Raw genomic sequence first — 25,923 nt, 5'->3', positions numbered from 1 at the left:
ATCGTGAAAAATGTTACTATATAAATTTAGAAAATGTGCTGCCAGGTGCCATTAAACATTTATTACGCAAATGAAGAGTTTCATTTGATGTACAAACTTAAAGTACACGTAAAGTAATTTAGAAATATAGAGATAATAATGACATTTTAGTGAACATGATGCAAGACCATTCGTTCAACAAGATTGCGGAGCGAAGAATTTTGCAGGACAGAAACACGCAACATCGCACGACTAGCCATGTGCGCTGGCAGGCGTATCACGCGGTTTCGCATCATCGTACACGTAATATATAAGAAGAATGTATATAGATAATCATTTCATTTTAGTGAACATGATGCAGAGCATGGGTTCAATAAGATTGGAAAGCGAAGACTTTGCAGGATAGTAACACGCGATATCACGTGATGAGCCATATGCGCTGGCAGCTTTGTCACGAATTTTCAAGTGATTGGCAATGAACGTGTTAAAGTACACGTAAAATATTACACAGTAATGTATAGATACTTATAAAATTTTAGTAAATATGCTTCAGAGCATTTCTTCAACGACAATTATATTTTCACAATATTGTATCCAATTCCTTCGTTACGTGTACTTTATTGTTAATGATATAGATAGATCATCTATAAATATTAGGTTGCAGGTCACGTCTCAAAGTGACTTTACGAGTCCCTTGATTTGGTTTCCACGAGGGGTCATACACCCTGGTCTCATTCAGACTTTGTTCTTTGGAACCGTTATCAAGGGTAATTGACGATTTATTAATAATAAGTTTAATTACCACAGCTTTAAATCCTTTGCTTTACGTCTATATATTTTTGAGTTTCTATTGTATAAAAATGAAACAACAGATACTTATTATTGCGCGTCGTATCAGTTATATCAAACAGTTTTAAATGTTCAATGAAAACAATGTTCCCTCGTCCAACCGGAACTCACTGTACATTCACAATACATTCATAGCAAGACTACTAAAAGTAAGTAAATTGCAATTGGCGAAGTTGAAGAGTTAAACGCCATTTTGGGAGACAATAGTAAGAAACCCACAGTCACAACAAATACCTACTCAAGAACATAAAAAGCTTAAAACAAAATAAAAACAACAATGGAGCAAGTTTACGACAGTGTTTTGCTTGGAGGAATGCTTAATAGCAGAGTACAGTTTCGTATGTCTTTAGATTTCGACAAACCCGGAAAGGCACACCACCTTTGCCAATTAAGAGTAAGATTATTATCTATTTACAAATGCTAGATGTTTGTATGAAATTGAAATTAATATGTGGTGATGCGCCATCCGGGCAGTCGGCTCCAATACGCCGGCATGCTCGCAGCCTCGTATCTGGGGCTACTCGTGTCTAGCTTGAGCTGACAGTGGCGAGTACCATGAGCACTTCGGAGACGGAGCTGATAGAGAGCACATACATGGTGACGCCCACCTCCACTGGCGGACCTGCAATAAAGCCCAATTGTGAGAAGGGCGCGCGATTCGCGCCGTGAAAACCAAACCAGAGGACGATGATGTGACATTGATTCCCTAGGTAGATCATGGACTCTTTGAGGTATTTGTTAACTCTCTCACCCTAGGCCATGGATCGACCGAGGGACCTAACCTAAATTGGCCTCACTAAAGAACATCTACTTAATAATACTCTCTTAAATACCATTTTCACTTCAGATAAGGAGCTGATGGATAGCACGTACATGGTGACTCCAACATCCACGGGCGGTCCTGAAATATTACATGTGTTATATCTGCTTCTTTCAAAATTCTTTTTGCCTTTTTCATTCTATTCATTATAATAATTCCACTAAAATGTGTTAGGTAAGCAATAGTTAATTGATTGTGTGTTTTTTTTAACATAATGTTACGTGATGTTTCGTCAATGTGTTCGAATTTGTAAATTTTGTCCAAAAATTAAAAATATATATATTCACATTGCTGTAGGTTCATTCAGCGAAAGTGTCTATACACGAATCCTATTCAAAACAAGGAAATAAACAAACAAACCTAACGTTATTTTTGAGTTATCCGTTTAACATAAAACAAATATAACTTTTAATAATATCTACATATTTAAAACGGTAAATGAAATCGATTTTGCCAGGTATATAGATTTGCCATGTATGTAGATATTTATGTACTTTACCGTTCTAAGACTAGCACTTCTGCTTCCTTTGAACGGAACTGAAGCTAGTTACATTTAAATTTTAAATAAAGAAAACTTTTAACTCTTAAGTGTGTTGTTGTTTTCGTTTTTAGTTTTATAGCGTCTGATGATAAACTTCTAACTTTGTTGTGTCTATCGTTACCTCTATCATACCCTTCAAAGTGTATATTGCTTTTATAGATGCCGTTATTTTTTATTTATTTCAGCTACGATTAACCTGTTCGATTTTATTTCAGTTACGGTTAACCCCGATCGTATCTATTTATGAATTAAATAAGTTTCGTGTTGTTGTTTAGTGTTTTCAAAGCCCCAAAAGGTTCTCGAGCTGATACTATCGTAAAAAATAATGATTACTGTTCTTTGAGCGTATTAATATAAGTCCTCGTTTAAGGAGATTAAGAATTCGAAGTTGCTTGACTTACCTTTTTACTTGTAACTATGTATTACGATCTAAAAATTACAAAATTAGAGTTAAGTGATTTTATCTTTGTTAAGCCTAGTCGTCAAAATTATTAAAAGAAATATTAGCTGATGTATATCGGATAAGTATGCTTAGTGTGAATTATTCGAGGATAGAATGAGTTAGTTACACTTTAATAAATTAGCTAATAACGTCAATTATGCCTTCTCTCTTTATAAAATAGTGCCTGTAAAACAATATTGCGAGAGCTTCTATTGACATTAGAAGCCATGATGCATCTCTTAGATTCATTTAATTTTAAATTCGAACATAATTAAGTATCAATGTGTCATGCATTTGAGAGAAAATATACTTTTGTTAACAAAATAATCCTCTCTGATTGATTAACATCCGGTCACTATATTCAAGAAATGATTCGTTTTGCTTACGAATTAAAAACTTCCGACTTGTATATGGTTACTCAAGGTTCGTATCTACAAATCTATCAAATGGATTAAAAACATAATTCACTTTGAAACCTAATTAAATAAAAAAATATATTACACATACATATATTATAAATATATTGTAATGAAAAGACAAAAAGAATCTTTGATTTTATTGAGATTTTTCCACAATTTCTTCGTAAGTTTATTGAAATGACCGAGACCGCATCGTTACACGGAAAATATTCGTAAAATTAATAAGTTATATTAATTACTAGTCAAAGGCCAAAATATACAATAATATAAGAATAAATCGATTTTGATTTTAATGTTGTTTATGTCTAATTACTCGATAAACATATATAAATTAAAGTAATAGGTCCATGTCCAATATAAGTCTTTACGTAAAATCCCTTAAGTATCACACGAGCGATACTTGCACTGTTGCCAAGTGCACTTGGCATTAAAATTATATTTATTGAATTTGAGCAACACGTATAAATAAGTAAAATATCGGAGTACATAAAAATTTGCAAATACGAAAAATATAAATCAAATGAACACATTGAATAATCTCACTAATTTCACAAATCGTGTGAAAAAAATGAGTCTTCTCGCGCTGTGATTGATTTTAAAAGGCAATTGTTTTCTTAACTTCTTAGCTTAAATTTTTAAGGGAAATAATGATTTATTGATATTATTTCGTGACAGACACAGACGTACATCCCTTAAAATTATATGTATATATCAAATAGGATATTTACGTAAAGAATACAGTAAATGTCACTTATAGAGTTAGTCAATGTATCTATAAAATTGAACCTCACAATTAAAAAACTAATTCATATACTCAAATAATAGCCAAGTAGTTAAGCTGAATTTTAAAATGGTGACTTAATTTTTCAATAAGTATTTTAGAATTACAAGCTTTTTGCTGATAAGTGACATTTTATTGGAGCTAATTGTGACAAGATTATTCACCAGTATTTATTCTATTATTATATTTATTTTAATTATGTAATAGTCTTCTTACCTCCATAATTGGGCCTCACTCGCTTATCATAGCTTACGCTCAATGAGTCAAGAATCGCCGAGATGTTGACATCACCAAACATGCCGCCTCCACCAGCTCCACTAAAACAAAGAAAAAGTTAAATTAGTACACAAAAACTTACTCAGTCACCTTTTTGATGAGTTTAAATTAAAAATCGATACATAATTTTATAAAAAAAAAACGTATAAGTTTGTTAGTAAACAAAACATACTTTTTGGAACGAAGTACTTTTACCGTAGAGTGAACTAGCGGAAATCGTTACAGGAAAGATCTCATTCTCTTTCTCTCTCTAGCATAACACATTTACATTTATTTTTTATCATTGTCTAAATTTGCGGGAGTTTTGATAACTATTTTATTTAATTTCCTTTAATTATTTTGAAACGTTAATTTATTCCATTGTATCTGTTAATTAATACAACATATATATCGAAAATAAGTACCTTCCAAACGAGTATAAAATGACACATATTTTATAAATTATTATTATTATTATGTATAGCAACGACGTATATAGGATAAACGCCACGCACACAGAAATATAAGAGCCGACAACTCCTCTCCTCAGTGCACTAAAAGATGTCATACATCGAATCAAATCAAACACAACCGTTTCGGAAAATAAAATACCCTGATCTGATAAAGAACCAGCGAAAGAAACTCAGCGGTTCACTTTTTGTCAATTTGTAATTATTAAAAAATATTCAATATGAAAAGAAATAGCCAGGAGGCAATCGTTTCATTTCCATCACAAACATAACCGATCCGTCCGTTCGGTTACATAAAAACAAAAAAATATTGCGATTCGAATTTTAGAATTCTCGCGGTTTGTATTCATTCTGCGAAGGAATGTAGCGAATGGTACTACGAAGTAAATATTTGATATGTAATTTGCATACGAATTGCATCGATGCCGCATACCGATATTTATCGCTATAAAGAAACCATAATACTCGTATTTAGTACAAATATTGGTCTGCATTTTCGTCTGCGGTTAAATAATCGTTATCATATCTATGTAACATATTTCAATTTAGATCTAAGCTATGTGTACATGTAAAATATTCTCTACAGCTCAAAATTCAGCTACGATTATTAATAAAATGTTTATGAATATTATATTAAATATTTGCATTATTTAGGGGTTCTTTGAAACGAAGTTCTTTTAAGCGGCTCACAGTTAGGTAAACTGGGATTTTTTTTTAAGAAAACAACTTTATGCCTTCTCCATGCGATCTTTTCCTCTTTTTCCTATCTCTCCGTCTCTTACTTATTATATACGGTTTGATATACTATTTTTTAAACTATTTTTTTTGTTATTGTTTTAATTATTATTTTTTATGATATGGGTAGGCGGACGAGCATATGGACGACCTGATGGTACGTCGTCACACAGACAATGGTACTGGTAAGAAATATTAACCATGCCTTACATCGCCAATGCGCCACCAACCTTGGGAACTAAGATGTTATGTCCCTAGTGCCTGTAGACACACTGGCTCACCCACCCTTCAAACACTGGGTACTCCTGTTTGGCATAAGCCCTACCACCTAGCATTCATACAGAATTTTTAAAAACAATTTTTATGTCATTTAATTATTTTCAAACATTACATTATTTCATTGTCTGTTAATAAATATGTAAAATATATAACAAAACCAACTTTTCCAACTGGGAGTACCCCAAAACCTCTTTAATATATCTGTAGTTATTTTTTTTTTATTTATTTATTAATGAATAAACTAAAAAAAAAAGAACTTATATCTGAAATTTTCTTATAACTCGTCGAAAATTTCAAACCAAAAATAAAAGGAAATCGCTCGATAAATGAAACTCACTAAACTGACAAGATGCACTAAAATTTTAAAAATACATACGAAACTGTTTCAAATCGATGCCTTTAATAATTCAATACCCTTTCGGTCGTTCACGTATCGAGTTACCCCGCCACTCACAAGTTAACGTCGACTCGAAGTTATCGGAAAGTGGAAACGTTAGTAAGTGTTTGGTATTGAACTGTCGTTTCTAAGTAATATATTGTTGCAGATTATTACATAGAAGCGACTGCACGGGCTTAGCAAAAAATGTTCGTCCCGATTTTTAAATCGATTATTATGCGTGAAAAAGTTTGAAATAAAACGTAATATAAATAAATGATAAGATAAAATATTTAATAAGTGACAGTATTAGGATACTTCATGCATGGACCGGAATCACCCTCGTTAGATAAATGTTTCAGCTACAGATAGAGAGACTTTCAAATCGCTAATAGACAAACTTCAGGAGTTAAGAGCCACTTAGAAAAATAGTTGGATATTAAATAAAAAAACAGTATTCTATATTCAAACTACCACGCATACAAAGTTAAGCGCTTCATTCGTGTTTTCTAAAAATAAAATACCCTCGAAAATCTGTTAATGAATAGCGCTCTCGTAAAACGAAACGATACAATACGAACCCGGCGCACTCGCAATACATCTATGAGAGGTATTCAAAAATGTATTGAGGAATCAATGTTGTTTCACACTCACGTAATAATCTGAACACGATTTCTACTAAAAAGAACAAGTTCCATTTTTAAACTTTAACGCTTTGATGTCTTTTTCCAGTTTTAGTACTTATTGGACTTGTTCTTTTTTTTTAGTGCAATATCTGAACTGTCATACAAAGGTCGGAATACTGTTTACGTTGCCGGTACAGTTGGTCGAATATTTCTTAACAATAAGATATGAGAAGCTATTTTTATTGCAGCCAAGGTAATAAAACCATAAACAATTCGAAAAAAAAAACAATCAAAACAAATGAAATCCTAAAACCATTGTAAATAATAGCACGAAAATAAAGTGCTTAAAATAAATAAATAAATAATAATATATAATAAACTAAAATGTATTGTCGTTTAAAATTTGTCCAAAATATTACCCCAAGCTGGAAATATGAATAAAACGGGAAATCATTTTAAGTGGATGGACGTTGTTGTATAACATTTCATGTAGTGTTTGACGTTAAAATTAATGAACTAATTTTGGAAAAATCGATAAAATATTAAAATAATTACGTTACAGAGTTATGTTTCTCATTATTTTTATTGCCTATACGGCCTCCTATTTTCTAGAAGAATAAAATTTTGAATTCAACCACGCCGCACTAAAGCAAATTGTTAAATACAATAAGTGTTCGATATTACAAGAATGTTTCCTTAAAAATGTTTTCCATTCCCAAATGCACTATGAATTAAAAATATTTTTTTAATTTATAACGACAACAACAATTCAAAAAAAGAAAATACAACATCATATTTCTATCCGCCGTCGCAAACGAAACCGCATACATCACTTTATTCAAGAATCAACTAAAAATCATAATCCCAGCCTTAAATATTGTCACTCGGCTTAACGAAAGATTGTATTATTTCCTCTCTTTTAAAGTTACATTGAATTAAATTCAAAGATGAAAATTCGTAATTCATCAAAGTTTTCACTGAGCAAATTTCCAATCCCGTTTAAAACGGCCCTCAAATGAGATATACTGAGAATAAAGTGGGACAAACCTATAGACACGATTTAATCTCATCTAATTTAATCTCAAGTCAGCAGTTACCACTGTAGTACGTAATTGATTCAGTCAAACGATTCCAAGCCCTATAAAATTTTCTATTTTAATATTTATTTAAGGTTATCGAATACGATCCAAAGATCAATTTACTGTTGCAATATTGAATGATGTAAAATGATTTTTTTGTAAACAGTGTTGTGTTTCGGTTTGAAGTGTGAGTGAGCCAGTGTACCTACAGGCACAAGGGACATAACATCGTAGTTCCTAAGTTGGTAGTTGGTTAGTATGGTTAATATTTCCTATAACGTGTCGTGTATATCAAAATGTGATGAAATAATAAAATTATAACTTTGAAAAATAAAGTCAAGATTTCAAATTTTTTCAGGCAAGTTCTTACAAAGTATCACTTCACTACACTGACGATCAATCAGTTTACCTCGTCAGTCAATTTAATAACTAATTAAAATAACATTTTATCAGTATTGATACAGTTAGACAACATTTTTATTGACCTGATCAAGACTTTGTTCCTCGAACATCCAGATCTACATCCTTAAATTGAGCCACTAGACCAGCGCAGCGGGCAACATAACAACTCAATTATACATCAAAGTCTTCATTGAAGTTATTCCTTTAAAAATCTCCCAGGACTCTCGATCCCTATTCTGTCAGTTCGTCTTTTGTTATTTGTTATGGAAACCACATTGTTCGAAATATAAAATGCTTTTATAATACATAATTGAATAACTGAATAATGAGACGTTGCAATCAAACAAAAGTTCCTATTCACGTCGGTACTTTTGTTCGATTACTTATTCTTTAGCACTCGATCGATTTGATTGCAACTATGTAAAAATTACATATATTCTCCGGAATGTGTATATTATTTTATATGACTTTTTAGAACAGTAAAAATATTTGATGTTTTGTAATGAATAGCTTCATTAATGTTTTAGTTTAAATGATTATTGACCTAACATAATTATAATGGAAGAAATTTAAGACATTGTTTAAAGCCGAACAATGCACTGTTGTATTTTATTTATCTTCCTATTTCATAAAAAATATATAATTTTTTTAAATGTGAAATATTTTATGAAACGAAATGAATAACGCAAAATCCTTTCATACCTATCGAACTTTAACAGAACTCTGACAGGCACTAAATTCTGCGTGTCAGAGTTATACGTCCCAATGGATCATGAGAAACGTTTATGACAAAATATATATTTTTTTACTTTATGAAGTTTCAATAACTGTTTCGAACAAATATATATATATATATATATATATATGTCTTCCATAGACATAGTTATATAAACGTAGTTAATATGTAAGGAATGGTTAATATTTCTTACGTCGCCATTGTTTATACCTAACTAACGATAAGTGATCGCCACCGGGCGGTACAGGGCGGGCAGGTAGTAGGCATGCGTCCGATATAACGAAACTAATCTAAAATCTGATGTCGTCGGAATGTCAGATGTCACCGATTTGATATTGATGAGTAACCGTATTCACCGCATCTAAATAACTACGAATATCCATTTCGTACATCAAAGTATTCAAAGTAAGATATCATTAAACTTAGGTAATATTCGTTTCTCTTTTTAACTTTACAGTAACCTATCTGTGAGTAAGTGACGAAGCGAAAGCGATTTCTATATCATATTCGTTTCATCTTTTTCTCACATATCGTACAATGTAAAGTTAAACAAAGACAAGAAGTTAAGGCCTTTAGTCCAGCAGTGGGAAATTTACAGGCTGCTAATGTAATAATGTGTGTGAGCTAAAGGCCGCCTCTCCCTTTGAGGAGAAGGTTTGGAGCATATTCCACCACGCTGCTCCAATGCAGGTTGGCGCAATACACATGTGGCAGAATTTCGTTGAAATTAGACACATACAGGTTTCCTCACGATGTTTTCCTTCACCGCCGAGCACGAGATGAATTATAAACACAAATTAAGCACATGAAAATTCAGTGGTGCCCTGCCTGGGTTAAGATGCGCGCGTTCTAACCACTGGGCCATCTCGGCTCGTAAAATTTGGATATCACCAATGTATATTAGGTAGCCAGTATATCCTATGCCATAAAAAAAACTCGAAATATTCTTTTAAAGAATACCTTGCAAATACATGATATTATATTTCCATTCTTACATCAATTATATTGAAATAGACGGAACAAAAGTAGTTCATTAAACGCGAAGCCAGCAGGTAACCGCACAGTGGGGGGTAGCAGAGCGAAAGATATGACTTTTTCTTTCATCAGCTTACACTAAAGATTATGTTCGTTTAAAAAATAAATATAATTATTTAGTTCATTTCTATTTGAGCAATGATATTAATTTGTAGCATTTTACGCAAACGGTTAATTTTATATTTTCCTTCACTGGTGACAGGAGGGCTAATTCATTTTTTGTCCATATGATCCGAATTATATTCGATTTGATAAAACGCTTGTTGTATTTTATTTTTAGTACTTTATTAACACTTTCTGTTACACTATTATTTAGCTAATGTGTTTTATTACTAGCCATTTACCCGATGCATATATGCCTTTCTGTGTGACATAAAAATATTATGAACGTATATACAAAAAAAAGCTATTCACTTTTGAAAACAAAACGCCGTCATATATGCGACATCTCTTCTGCAATGACATTTATGTTCATTCCGATGGCACAGATAAATTCCAATGGCTGTAAACAATTTGATAATTATTTTTCAAGCACATACTTAAAAAACAATGAACGATTGCCGTTGTTACATACTAATAATGAACTTTGTTATAAATCTCAATTGAATTGTATTCGTCTGTATGAGAAGTTACAGATAAATTTAGAGATGATATAAATAAGGGGGAAAGCCCGGATGATAATACACCACCAATATTTGCGAAGCAGTGTGCAGAGTCAATAGGTAGATCCTTATTATTAATGTATAATAAATCGTTAAGTTCTTTTGAAATTTCATTATTATTTAAAAAAAATAATAATATATCGTTATAATAAATCGTTAAGTTCTTTTGAAATTTCAAGTAAGCGGAAAATAGAAACAGTGGTTGCTGTTTTCAAAAGGGATAATATATGAGACATCCACACGTGATTCTTAGGCAAAATCATTTTATTAATATTATTACATTATTTTATGATGTTACTTATCTAAATAAATTAATGTAGAAATAAAACGCTGTTGTTTTGTTAATGACACTTACTAAGATCAATCTCACAAATAGTACACACACAAATTAGTTATGTGTAGTAATAGAAGAATTTATCAATGGACGAGTATATTCGATGAGAGGATTATGGTGATCTGTCTTTTGAATGGAAATGTGTAAGCTTATTACTGGCCCGATTAAAAATTAGCAACATTTTTTTAAATCTATTATATATATAAATTTCGAAACTAATAGTTTCTGTTTAAATCAAACAAAATACTTTTATCTTTGACTAATATCTGTTTAAGTGTTAGTATGAAGATCTGATACATATGAAACGACTAAAATGGAAATGGGCTGGTCACCTAGCAAGATCGACTGACGGAAGGTGGACAAAATTGGTCACAAGCTGGTCCGGTCCTAGTGGCATGAGAGCCAGAGGGCGCCCTAAAGAAAGATGGGTAGATGAAATTAAAAAAATTGCTGGAATAGACTGGATGAAGAAAGCACAGGCAAGGAAAACCTGGAAACTGTTGGAGGAGGCCTATACCCGCTAGGGGCCTTAACAGAGGTAATGTTATGTATATTTTTTTTATGTATTTTTCTTACTTTTCTATGTATGTTAAGGAATAAAAAGGGCTTTATTATTATTATTATTATTATGAAGATCTGATTATCGCTTTTAAGACATATCGCTTATATGCAAAATGTTTTATTTGGGTAAAGTATTGTAATTTTACTAAAGTTCATGAAACATGAAGTAGTTTGAACAATTAATCTGTAAAACATTAATCAATTTAGAAGCAACGAGTATAAGCAAAAGTTCACGTCAATTATTTATTTTCCTTAACAAACTGTATTCCATCTTAATAATTCATCTCTCCATTAGCAATCTCATACAGATATATTTTTATTAAATCTCTACATTATATAAAACAAAGACGATTACACACCCTGTATGCTTAGATCTTGTAAACCACGCATCGGATTTTAACAGAGTGATCCAAGAGGAAGGTCGTATATTATAAATACTTGTATATTATAGTAAAGAAAACCCGAGAATTTTAACCAGAAAAACACAATCATTTATCTTCTCATGTTTGATCTTCAATTAAATTATACACATATATTGTATCCGTATAAAAATAATATCTATATATATAATAGCTAGTAATCTTATTTATTGATAGCGTAAGCCGTTTCTTGTCCCAGTGTGACATCACTTGTCATAACATCACATGCAGCTTACAATGAAATGTAATCAAACAAATCGTAGGCCTAGAAATTCCATAAAAATCTTTTGAATAAACGCGAATTTTCGCGGGTGATCCACTAGTTCTATATAATTCACCCAAGTGGAGTCAAACTTCTAAAGATTACATTTTTGTTTCTAAACAAATAACAAAAATGTTAAATATTCCACGAAACTACGCATTTTATCACAAATCCAATAGATCAATCTTCATTAACAACGATGCAAGTTATCGTGTCAGAAAATAGAAATGCATGTAAAATGATGTAAATTTAGATTGAATCCGTCAGCTAACATGCAGGCAACATGTAGCGAAGTTATCAATTAAGGAAGTGGCCACCCATCAGCTGCTATCCGATGTTTGATAAATTGAGTTGTATAGATCTTGCGCTTCGAGTCTGTTTAGATGTTTTTGTAAATTGTCCGAATATTTAATTACACGTAATATTATATATAGATATTATTTAAAGTATGCATTTTATATAAAAATATCTATACATATAATAAAATTAAAGTGTCTGTTTGTGATATTAAATTAACCGCTTTTTATTAAATACATATGTATGTATACACGGGACATATACCATTTTTTTAATATAACATTTTATTCAATTTTTGTTTGTCTGACTGTTTGTTCAGGTTAATCTCTAGGACGGCTGGACCGATTTTGAAGGGACTTACATTGGCAGATAGCTGATACAATAAGGAGTAACTTAGGCTACACTAATAACTTTTTTGTTAAATTCAAACGCGCACGAAATAGCGGTTACAGCTAGTTTTTAAAATAAAACTGTTTGTATGATAAACTCTCGATAAATTCAGTTTTCAAATCAGTAAAACAGTGTTCGGAGTTACAATTAAAAATAATAATAATATACTGTTATTATATCAGTTGTACAGGGCAAACATTGCTCTTAATGGAAGCGTGATATAAACATAATTTTTAGTCCAGGTCGTATACGATTGCTCTGAGTTTTAGTTTGACTCTGGTTTCGAAAAAAAATGCAATTTTATACTTTTTATTCACAATTATAGGAACGAATTTCATAAAATAATCTTTATCAATAACTTACCGTCAAGCGACCTGGCTTTACGTACGGGGTATGTATGCTATGCTCAGGTAAGGTATGCTTCTTCTTTAACCACACAATACAGCCTATTTCCATTTGCTTCGAGAATAAAAAATCTAAAATATTCTTTTGTATTAAATTTATAATAACTTTTAAATAAAAAATCGTATGGTAAAAGTATTAACTTGGCGGTATTGCGTTGTGGAAGCACGTCTGGCCCGCCAAGAAGTAACACTTATTACTGTTGTGCTCCGGTTGAAAGGGTAAATGAGGCACAGCGAACCCCAGGCACAAGAGAGATTACATCTCTGTTCCCAAGATTGGTGGCGCATTGGTTATGTAAGAAATGGTTAATAAAGTGGTAACCATTCACTATCAAATAGGTAATACGAAAGCCCACCAATCGATGCCAAATGAATGAATGGTTTTTGGTAGAATAGAAAATGGTTGAAAGCATCTTCAATAAGTGTCGTAGTCATATAACTGTTTATAAAAAAATAAAGACTTATTGCGACGTGCCTCTATCATTAGCGAGTTTTAATATAAAATATTTTGAAGAAATTTTTTACATATAATCCTAGAACTATATTAAATAATTAAAAAACAAAAGAAGCCTTAACATAAATTATAAGAATTCGTCTAATTTGTTTGCAAATAATTTCTAAATGATTTGTTTCTCAGTCTCAACGAAACTAGCCAAGTCATCAAATACAACTAAACACATGTGTATTATTGGTTTTTAAACATATGTATCACTTACTCTCATAATGCGATGAAACAGTACCATCATCCAAATTTAAGGTCAACAGCTTCCGGTGTGCCAACAGGAGCAGCAGGGAGTTTGGAAATTGAGAGTGTGCACTCCCAATTTCGAAACTCCGAGCTGCCGCTGCGAAATCCTCGATCGAAAAACCCAATATTGTTCTACTAAATTACCTTATAAATGACAAGTTTAAACTAGCCGCTAGATCGACAAGACATTTAAAACTAATAACAATCTTTGTACACAACTATACATGCTATAAACATAACAAACTTAAACATCAAACAAGCTGTTATAACAGTAGAGCGCTTCCAATTTTGAACATTACATGTAATTAACAACTTAATTAAACTTATATTTGAATAAAATATAGAAATGTCTGTTGAAATTTCCAACTAAACAAGTTATATGACAAAGTTAAAAGCGATGTTTAAACGATGTTAACTGTTTCATTCATTCCGCAATAGGATTTTTGATAACTTGTATTATCAAAGGCAGCGTTAAATTATTTATAGCACATATTACAGTTTAGTTTGATCTTAAATCATATATATATATAACCTTTATAAGTCTGCGTTTATAGACAGTATTGAAATGACATTTTATAAATGAATGAAACGTCCTCTAGAATCATAATAAGGATACCGTAAATTAACATGCATGAATTAATTATGTACAATTACCAAGTATATTAATTAAAGCATTAGCATTAGCAGCCTGTAAATTTCCCACTGCTGGGCTAAAGGTCTCCTCTCCTTTTGAGGAGAAGGTTTGGAGCATATTCCACCACGCTGTTCCAATGAATATACATGTGGCAGAATTTAGTTGAAATTAGACACATGCAGGTTTCCCCCACGATGTTTTCCTTCACCTCCGAGCACGAGATGAATTATAAACACAAATTAAGCACATGAAAATTCAGTGGTGCCTGCCTGGGTTTGAACTCGAAATCATCGGTTAAGATGCACGCTTTCTAACCACTGGGCCAACTCGGCTCTGCTTAATTATAGACATTTATATTCATAAATAAAATATTAAACAATATTCCTTATATGAAACAGCTTAATAATTTCAATATGCTGTTTCAATGAGGGGTCTATCACACATTATGTGACAGAACTCTTACAAAAAACAACATCTAGCAAAATAATTTTCATTAAAACATGCTAATTTAAGACACGCATCGCAATACATACTTAATTTACTTGTAAACAGTTATTCGATACGACTCGCTTGTATATTAAACTTTAAGGTGCTATGCTAGTCCCCGTCACGCAAGCTCAACAACTGCTTGGAAATTTCACAGCGCTTTTTCATTACAGATTAGGTTACATGTGGTAGATTTCTTAAAGATAACATTAAGTGCTTAAATATATATACAAATATGAATATATATATCACGAGATGAATTATAAAATCAAATAAAGGACACGGGACCCTGGTTTTGAACCTGCTGTCTAAATTTCTTAAAATATATATAGTAACAGCCTATCCAGCCAGCCAGCCAGCCAGCCTAAGTTCTATTGCTGGGCTAAGGCTCCTCTCCCTTGATTCACATGTGGCAGAATTTCGTTGAAATTAAGCACATGTAGATTTCCTCTCGATATTTTCCTTTACCGCCGAGCATGAGATGAATTATAAACACAAATTAAGCACATGGAAATTCAGCGGTTGCTTAGGTTAGAACCCACAATCATCGGTTAAGATATACGCGTTCTAGCCTCTAGGTCATTTCGGCTCATATCATAAAATATATTATAGTAATATGTATATAAATTTTAGCGTTTAACAATCACATATCGATTGCATCGAATAACAATATAACATACAAATAGCTGATCGATTTTGACAAATTAGATATCACCCGATCCATCTTCATCACGCATGACACATATGTCTCGGTTCAATTTATATTGAGCTTACTATGACAAATTATATATCATATCTTCAAAATTTATTTTTAGTGTTAAGATACCTACTAAGCTTCAGATTTTGTTCGTAGGCGTCTTAAATGTTCATCGTTAATTATGTAATTTAATGAGTAACTTTAGGTTGACTTACAAATGTCTTGACAAGTCTTGATATTTTATACAATCATTAATTATATTTGTATTAAAGAATCTATACTTCGAAGTGCCATTTTAATAAAAACTCACTTACCACAAAGGCATAACTAGGGTAAGAAAGGGTTCAAAACAGTTTGTCCAAAAATAACTATAGATTTAAAAAAGGTAATTTCAAATGATTTGACATCATAATACCCATAGGGGTAAACAATGGTCAGTATTTCTAACAGCCAATGTAGGATTGGAATCAATTTTGTCATGAATCTTCGAATTAAATAAATATTAATATTATATAAAAATTACGTCAATATTCCATTGACAACTTAATAATCATAATCGAAACAACGTTTTATTTTTATAAGCGGTGATATATTTTTTTTAATATAAATATTTCTCTCTCCGGTTATCTTGACTTTGATTAAAAAATGGAAACTACATTATGAAATATAGCTTATATTATCTGTAAGGTCCTTTCATCTGATGACAATGGAATCATGTATATTATTTTACACTCAACGATTTTTTAAAAGGCTGAGGTACCAAGACCGCGTGGAATGGTGGCAAGAATTCTCATAGCATTTTCCCGTATAATCGTAATTCCAATTCTCTGCGTGATAAATAGACCGATATCACAACACCAGTACTAGCAGTCGAAGATGTTAAAAATCATTCTAATAATAGTTTTCTTTTAATGACATAACGAAAATAATATGATGTAAATAAATAATTGATTATTTACGAGAGTTAAACATCTTGTACACAGCTTGGTTTGAATGTTTATAATATAGACAGTCTGTCAAAGCGGAGAACGCGTCAAATAAAATAATGGTCTTGTGTTGGCCACTAAGTACACGCACACTAGTGAAGTAGTGTGACGTTTGACGAGTGTCAAAAGTAGCCGTCACGCACACCAAGATAATTAAGATCCCTCGTTTGTTTTAGTTCTTTTGTAATGCGATACTCTGACTAGATATATTAATAATTACGTAATTAATATTTTTTACGAAAACTACATAATCATGATTTTTTTCCTAGGAAAATCATAATATTTTATGAATACACGCAGGAATAATAACATATAGTAGGTAGAAGTTCATTGTAAAAGCGGATCTTTAAATATTATAACAAACATGTATATTATTCAGCAGAATCCCGATTATCAGACGCAGATGCGCTCGATAATAGTTGGAACATGCAACCACGCTGTCAAGGCTAATTTTCAGAAAGCTCCAAATCCGTGGGTAGATTTAGAATTAGTTGGACAACTCCAAAACTAAACTAAACTCCGAGTCATTTGCACTCTGACTGAGTGCAAATGACATGCTATTTTGTTACACAGCAGGAATTATTGTAAACGAATTTCTCACAGTAATCACTAATTTACGTGACAACGGAAACCAAAGAGCCGATTCCTTTATACTTAAAAATAATGTAACTGAGTATATTATTTTAAAAGTATTCGTGGCAAAAAGCCAGAGTATATCATTCAGGAGGAGAGCACTCGATTGAGGAGCCCTTACTGAGTGACTCTCATCCGACGCTCCGACTCATTAATTGACTCTCATAATAGCTTTAAAAATTCATAAGACGTTGTGTATGAAAACAAAGCTGAAAGTTAACTCGATATCACAGAAGTTTAATGTATCGTATTCGACACGTGTATATTTACCGGTTGTGGTCATTTACGCGAATTGCTATTTGGGAGCGATAGGTAGATTCTGCTCTAAAGAAATTAAACGACGAAAATGTATACCACTAGTATATTTTAATACGTCAAACTTCAAACCTAATAACGCACTACAGGATTCCGTACTAAAATTTATTTTGCTGAGTTTAAATGTATCTCTTTTAGATGTTTAAATGTATAAAGATCAGACAAAGGAATTACCTTACAAGCGTGGTAATAGTGAACTGTTTGACACTGCCTGATAAAAGTATAATCTTCCGCTGTCTTGATTTAATTAAAAAAAGACGTACTAGAATTTTCGTTATTTACATATATATATATATATATATATATATACATTGAGTCAATACGGGAAATTGGAAAAATAGTCCTTATTATCATCATTCGAGTTCATTGTATCACACTACATAACACCAATGAACATATACACACTCACACACACAACAATAATAAAAGAAATTCAAACAGCTATCAATCATTCGCCTCATTAACAAAAAAAAAAAACAATTTCTTTTAACTGTCAAAAGAATTTGGAATAAAAATTTTAAATCTTACAATTAAAATGGTCTGATTTTATTACATAAATATGAATGTATGTTCACAGTAATCACAATAGCTAATTTATTTTTATATTTCTCGTTAGAGTTAATTAATCTATGTAGATATGTATGAAAGCTTGCGATTGAAGCCAACTTATAGCTTTTGAAACTTTGTAGCGTGCAATTTCGAAACGCAACTTTAGTTTGTATAGTTCTACCTTTTTTATTATTTACTTTCGAAATAGTTGTATAAAAAAAAAAAAAAAAACAGAAAAGTAGTAAAAACATAATAACGATAATTATAATTACTGATATATATCTTTTAAATTTCTTTAAATTTTCTTTATAAGGAATATAGTCTTAAATTAACTTGTCTTATTTCCTTGTGAAAGAATTCGCCGTTATCTGCCATTTATTTGGGGTCGGATAAGAAAAATAATTTGACAGGCTTTTACGGCCGATCGCGGCTACTTCGCTACACGCTTAAGACGCAGTAATGTTATTGAATGGGAGTAAAACAAACAAAAAATCTTACGACATCTAAGTTTGATATATTCTACATTATTTAATTTTTTTTTTAATTAATATTTAATTTAGTAATTGCATATAAAAATATACCCCTATTTGGGTACTGGTTTCACATAAATGAGTAATCATTTATTTATTTATTTGAAACACCATTGGCATATTCACAAAAACAATTCAATCAAAAGTACACGGACCAATGCAGTGTGATACACCACTACAGGTATTAACAGCACTATTGAATTACAATAAAAAGTAATACACTCTTAAATTAATAATAATAATAAATGAAACTAAACAAGTATAAACTAAGGCAAAAGATACGGCTTAAGGCTTAATAAAAACATAACAATTATAAACCATTTAAATGCAATACAGTGTAAAAAAGTTCAATAATAAACACAAATTTTGCATTTTGCAATTAAACTTTAGCATTCTGTGAATGACATTGATAAAATGCATTGCCGATTCATTGGAGGGGCCAAGAGGAAATAACGCAAATCGAGTGGACGCTGCACCAACAGCAAAAAAGACGAGAAAAGTCTAATTAAAAAATGGAAAATGGAGGTGAGGAGCCAACAACGAAAAGGTCAATACGATATGGTTTCAAAAAAGGCAAATCCGACAATTGATTGATCGTTGAACGATAGTGATGATTAATGGAACCCGCAGTGTGTGCCGTGTGTGTATGTGTGTGTGTGATGTATAAAAAATAAAAACGAAATTTACTTTATTCAAGTGACTCTCATTTTGTCATTAGGATTATAAGTTTAACATAGACTAGTGTGTCGCGAAACTTCTTGTTAATTCAACAGATTTTTACAAATTTCGACACCGATGATAGGTTTTCTTTTTTTTTTTTAAATTCTTTGTAAACTGACGACGTGTCGATTTTACGTGGCCAGTAACTTTATTTCGCTCTCTAAAATTAATTATTTGTTAAATCATAACAATTCAAGAATCCTCTTTATTTTTCTCCACATCTACGGCTCCTCATCTAAGAGCTCCCTCTTCAAAATGCGAACACGACCGATTTTTATGTGCAGCTATCGTCCCATAATCACTGGGACAAAAATATGCTTACGTTTTTAATATCATATATAAGATTATGTTTAAAATATTTATGCCGTGTATATAAATATTGCTCAAATAAATCCATCTCTCCGCCGATTTCCGCTTTATCGCTTTAAAGACCGTGGTATTGATCCCTGTTCATGACAAATGTTTGAATAGGCGGTCGAGATGTTTACGTTCGTGTCTCCGAACACATACTAGTTTCTGAACTACTAGCACTGAGAGCAGTTCAATGTTACGTCTTTATTTATTTACTAAATAGCCGTCTCGACTTCGAATTTGTATATTGATAAATGAGTTCGTTAAATTTAAATAAAAATATATTAACCGATCTTATGTAGATATATTGAAGCTTTGCATTTCAGTTTTTGAACCACCAGGAATAGGTTTTATGTTTTTCATCTATAAATTCTTCTTATATATACTAAATGAACGTATAGATTAGTTATAGCTCCAACTATAACCACCCGAACAAAGCTATAACAGTTACATAAATAGTCGATTATCGTTGTTTTATAACTAACTCGGAGCGCCTAACTTCAGGCCGGAGCAGCAAACTCAAACTTCGCGTATTGTCCTACTCTAAATTGTATACCCTTAGATAGAAACATTTGTTGATTATTTAGTGTAATGACTTATTATTTAAAAATATGCTAATAATTTTTTTATCAAAACTTAACTAACATTCTGCTATTAGACCATCGAGTAAACTTTTTACCTACTACTTTTGTGGATTGAAGCCTTAGTGAGTCAATAAGATAGATTTAATCGTTTTCATCTATGTCTTCTAACATATAATTATAAGAAAGAACAAAAAAAACCAAATTTACTTTTTATTTGTTCATAAAAAAATATCTAAATTCCTTTAGAGTTTAATAAAATCTCATCACAGAAGTATGATAGTATCATATTTCTTCATCGCGATGCGAGTAATCGTTATTAATGAATTTTGTTCGTGCAAGCGTCGCTTTGGAGCTGGTTCACACTAAAACCAACACATTTATCGTCCGACAAATGTTTCGGATGTACATTAGCATTTGTATGTCAATAGCACTATTCACATTAGTGGAATCCGATAAAACTATCGGCCACGACACATTTAACGGATGTTCTGCCCCAGTGCGAGATATTTACAGCATAAAACGGTTTGCTGTAAATATCCAACTATTGCGTCATCGGTGTAATAAAATCTGTCGTTATTAAACCCCATTCAATCTCTTTGCACATACCTTTAGATTTACTATTTATCAATTATAATTAAATAAGGAATATTACTCAGTAAGAATCGCAACACAAAAGGTGCACATAATACCCTACTTGTATAAAGTTTTGATTTAGTGACCAAGTTAAGTCTACCAGCTACAAAACTGTTGTTCCGACCAAATTTGAACCAGTCTATAAGTACGAAATACCATTAAAAGTAATAACTTAACATCACCGATATAAATACGACACTAATTATTAATTACTAATCAATTATGGTCCGCTTGAGAATACATTGAATTCGGTTATATTAATATGAAACAGTACGTTTAATTGGAATGACCAAATCAAAATAGACTATTATTATTACAATCAAATCTTTGACCGCATTGAATAATTGTATTTCATTATAAATTATATTTACAGTAAATATGTGATATATATATATAAATACATGTCAATAAATAAAACTTATTACACGTAATATAACTACTGCACTAATGCTTAAAAGCAACTTAGTTTTCATTGATTGATTTGTGTCTTTTACGTTTTCTCGACCAAACGATTAAAATGACTTGAATTATTACGTATTAAATATTGAAATATGGTACGTAGTAAACTTGAACTCCAACGAAGGACAAAAGTTTTTCTTAAGCCTTACCTACCTGACAACACCCCCCCCCCCCAAATCTAGAAACCGCGGGCGACAACTAATGTCTTATACATTTAATTGCATATGTTGCCTATATACGAGTACATGTGCCATGTAAGGTATTGAGTAACTATCGAGTTAAGAGTATCAGCTTCAAGTCCCATAAATATACTTGTAACTTATACAGGTTTGGCTACCCAGGCCTAAGTACCATCCACTAATCAGATACTCTACCGCTAAACAGTGATACTCAATATTGTTATGTTTTGGCACAGGCACAAGATAAAACAGTTATGTAAAGAATAGTTAATATCTCTTACAGTACCAATGTCTATGGACGATGATGCATACTTACCATCAAATGGCCCATTTACACTGTTATATTACAGTCGAATACTCCGTAAAGCAGTACAGTAGCGAAATGCTCATCACATTCATGGCAAGTGCAGCCGGACCGTCCTTCCAGTGTTTTTTATTTATTTATTTATTAGACCACCGATAAAATACCGACAAATACAACGTAAGATTGACACATCCAGTTAAGAAGTAAAGAAATACCCACCAATACCAATACAACGTAAGACTGACACATCCAGTTAAGAAGTAAATAAATACCCACCAATAGCAATACAACGTAAGACTGACACATCCAGTTAAGAAGTAAATAAATACCCACCAATACCAATACAACGTAAGACTGACACATCCAGTTAAGAAGTAATATTATTTTAATAATAGGCGATATCGACATTCATTTAAGACTAGCGTCAATCTAATCAAAGCAGATTATTTATTTATATTATAGTTTTCTACTTAGAAATTCGTAATCACCTAAGGTTATAATAAAGAGCGAAAAATACTCTCATTAGTGATGCCCGTGAGGGATGGAGTTATTACGTCATCAAATATTCCAGCTCTAAGTTTTGGAGTTTTGTATTATTTCGCGCCATTGAATACTCTGTCCGATGGCAGACTATAACTAAAAGCTTTACTCATCCATATCATTAAACAATAACTACCTACATGTACCCTTTGCACGATAATTCTTGCAATGGGTACATGTGGATTGCCGTAGGTGATGTGTTTGAATCAATAAATAGTTGAAAGTGGGACTATATACAAGACCGTGAGTAGGTACCATCCACTCATCGGATATTCTGCCACTAAATAGCAAGGGTGAGTGAGCCAGTGTAACTGCAGACACTTGGCGATGTAAGGAATAAATAATATTTCTAACAGTGGTGACCAATTACGCCAGATGGCATTTGCAAGTCCGTCTACGTATATATACATATATATAGATTCCAGAAGCAAAGCCCAGCCATGTGATTTAATCCCTTCAATCCCAATGTTTGATACAATAATCTATCTCCATTTCCGTGTCTCAAACAATCCGTGTACCTTTCACGATTCAAATATTACATAATAAGATTCAGTTAATATTTGTTTGACGTTTATAATATTTATCGATATCAAATACGGCTTCGCTTGAATTAAAATTAATATTAACAGATTCAACTATTACAGTAAATAATATTTTTGATAAATATTTACTTCGAATAAACTCAAATTTCTGAATAAATAAAATACAATCGTGATGAATATTTTACACGTAGATTTGCAAAAACGATAGTGCAATAAAGCTGCGGATCTACGTAGGTATGATCGTGCATGGAATTTTTAGAGAATTAAAGCTTATATTGTTTATTAAAGCTTAATTGGTTTCATGTTTCAGATCGAGTGAGAGAATCAATAATTTCAACCTACCTATTTTGAGACTTAGTTTGAACGATCTATTCGCTCAAACAAGTGTCAAAATAGGACCTATTGGACGGGCTTATAGATAAAAAATTAAATCCAAGGAGGTTTTAAGGACAGTTATCGAAGAAATTAATGCACTGTATATTTTAAATAAAAGGAGATAAAGAATGATTATACAGGTATAATTGATGCACAGAATTGCACAGAATGCAAATTAATTAAAAACACAATTTCGTACAAGGACTTCAAGATAATCTGTTAATATTTCATCATATACTGTAAAAAATATTGTAAGATGATTTTGATTATTTAATCTGTATTGGGCGTACTGACATTTAAAAATCGAAACAGTTGTACACCAAATAAATTCTAAGTGGAAATTTAAAAATCGAATAAACGAACTCGGCTTAATATTTTGCTAAATCAAACGTTCACAAATGAATTTTATTTACAGAATTGCATTTTGATGAACACAATCCTCGAAACTATGAAATATGTATCTCACAATAATTGAATTATGAAACATGATTATTATAATATACAATAGATTTAAGCAAGATTCGACTATTGAAGCATTTTTTTTAATGTATTGTGAAATAATTAAAAATGCCGGCATAAATGAGGCAAAATCTTGAGTTTCGCTTGACATTTGGAAGATTAGAACCGGCGTTATGTGGCCCTGAGCGACTAATCAGGAAAATGCAACGTACCGTATGAACGGAAACATACGAGACATTATTCAATGTATTTGTAGACCACTTGACTGCAGTTATCAGAACTAACATAGCGATATCTAGAGGTCGTTGACTTGTGACCGAGAGCCGTTTAAGCTTGACATAACCTATATTTGAATTTAACTGATTCGAAATAGAAAATTTAATTTTATATTTTCTTAATTCGTAGTCTTTTATTGGGCGTTTATTAATATAGTTTCTACTATTAGAGTGAATTATCTGATTTGGAGTTATTTTATAGATTATCGTTTTTATCTATAAATCTTGTTTAGAGAGTGATTAGTTAACAACGTGGATGCTTTTGCCTCATTTTGACTTCAAACTAAGTTTCATCCGGCCCCTAATAGCCCATTACAAAAACGGCGTATTTTCCCTTGGTGGCTTAAGTGGAAAATTAATAATGTGGTCTGACGAAATCCCACCGACATCTTTTCATCTTAATTGACGGTAATGTCAATCCGAACACGGTCAATGCAATTAGTAGTTCATTTGTTCCGAATTCTATAGACCGATTTAACTGTAAGTGCTCGTAAAAATCACACTTAAAACGTTACGAGAGAACGACGAAATAAATTTAACTTGACCTTTAAGGTGGAATCGTTAAGTTCAGGACACGTGGATCTTATTAGGTGAGTTAAAACTAACGCAACAGCGAGTTGTGTTCTAACTTCGAGTTTAATATTAAACTCTCTAAAAGTACTCACTGAGAATAATATTTTGAGGAAACCTGCATGTCAGAGTTAAAACATGTAAATTAGTTACGCTCTGATGGAATTAAAGCGTAAGTCTCTTCTCAATAATGGGCTTCCTTTGCTCCGCCACCACAGACATTTACTGACATTTCCTTTACTTTGACTCCTTAGTTCTTTATAAGGTTTCATAATTTAAGCAATAATTCTAAGAACAGTTATAATAATCGACTCAATTAAAGGTTTCTTTATAATTAAATTCTGATTTTAAACATTTTAGAATAAAAAACAATTGATGAATCTTATGTCGTCGAAATTTCAAATTACGAATTTATATTTCGAATCGATTACTCTGATTTCAGAAGAGGCTTATAATTACCACGGAAAAAGTCTATTAATTTTAATATATTTGGAAACAGTAGATTGTATCTTGTATAACGCGAACATATAACGAAATTTGGAATATATCTACGTAGCACATGATGTGCGTTACGCCTTAGGCGTTGGTGGGCTTTGTGCCGGTCCGGTGAGTGGGTGGTATCTATCGCGGGTGCCACCCATTAGTTATGTCACTGTCAAACAACAATTACACTTTGTGTTGCTGTTTGATTTAAAAGTTAAACCGGTTGAGTTACAAAGCAAAAAATTCTTTGGTTTTGGCATATTTTAGGAAGGCAAGATTTTATTGGCAAGAATTAAGGAATATTTTATATTTATTTTGACAGCAGCGACTGTATGCAGAGTTTTTTGAGTCAAGGGTATGTAGGTTAGGTATAGTGTTGATGTTTATATTTGTGACAGATAAGTACATACTAATTTGTATCATAATGAACTGATTCAGTTGCTATGAAACATAAAGTGTGGTAGGATATAAACTTACGACAACTAAAAGTTTTATACGGTTTTAAGGCCAACGTTAGAAAAAAATAAGTGGGCTTTGTATTTTGTACGATTACTACTATTTGACACGATACTATAGCAGTTTTAATATACTTTTTTAATGTAACAGATATTAAAAAATATTATAAGAATGATCTCTGAATTCTAAATTTTAATGTTTTATCTGTGGAAGCAGAAGCAGATTAGTATGACATGTACATATTTACATAATAAGCTGGTCT

The 25,923-nt window shown here is 31.8% G+C and overlaps 1 protein-coding gene across 1 annotated transcript in view; it reads right to left on the bottom strand.

Annotated features, from left to right (window-relative positions):
- LOC125075759 (gamma-aminobutyric acid receptor subunit beta-like) overlaps positions 1 to 25,923 on the bottom strand; it is a 63,758-nt gene that overhangs the window by 3,096 nt on the left and 34,739 nt on the right. Inside the window, exons 2-3 of the mRNA XM_047687482.1 lie at positions 4,048 to 4,148; positions 1,662 to 1,729 (exon numbers count right to left, since the gene is read on the bottom strand). Coding sequence (XP_047543438.1) covers positions 1,662 to 1,729; positions 4,048 to 4,148 — 169 coding nt within the window. The remainder of the gene's footprint in view (positions 1 to 1,661; positions 1,730 to 4,047; positions 4,149 to 25,923) is intronic.

Source organism: Vanessa atalanta, chromosome Z (genome assembly GCF_905147765.1).
Source record: "Vanessa atalanta chromosome Z, ilVanAtal1.2, whole genome shotgun sequence".
Taxonomy (NCBI): domain Eukaryota; kingdom Metazoa; phylum Arthropoda; class Insecta; order Lepidoptera; family Nymphalidae; genus Vanessa; species Vanessa atalanta.
This window is presented reverse-complemented; position numbering and strand designations above follow the sequence as displayed.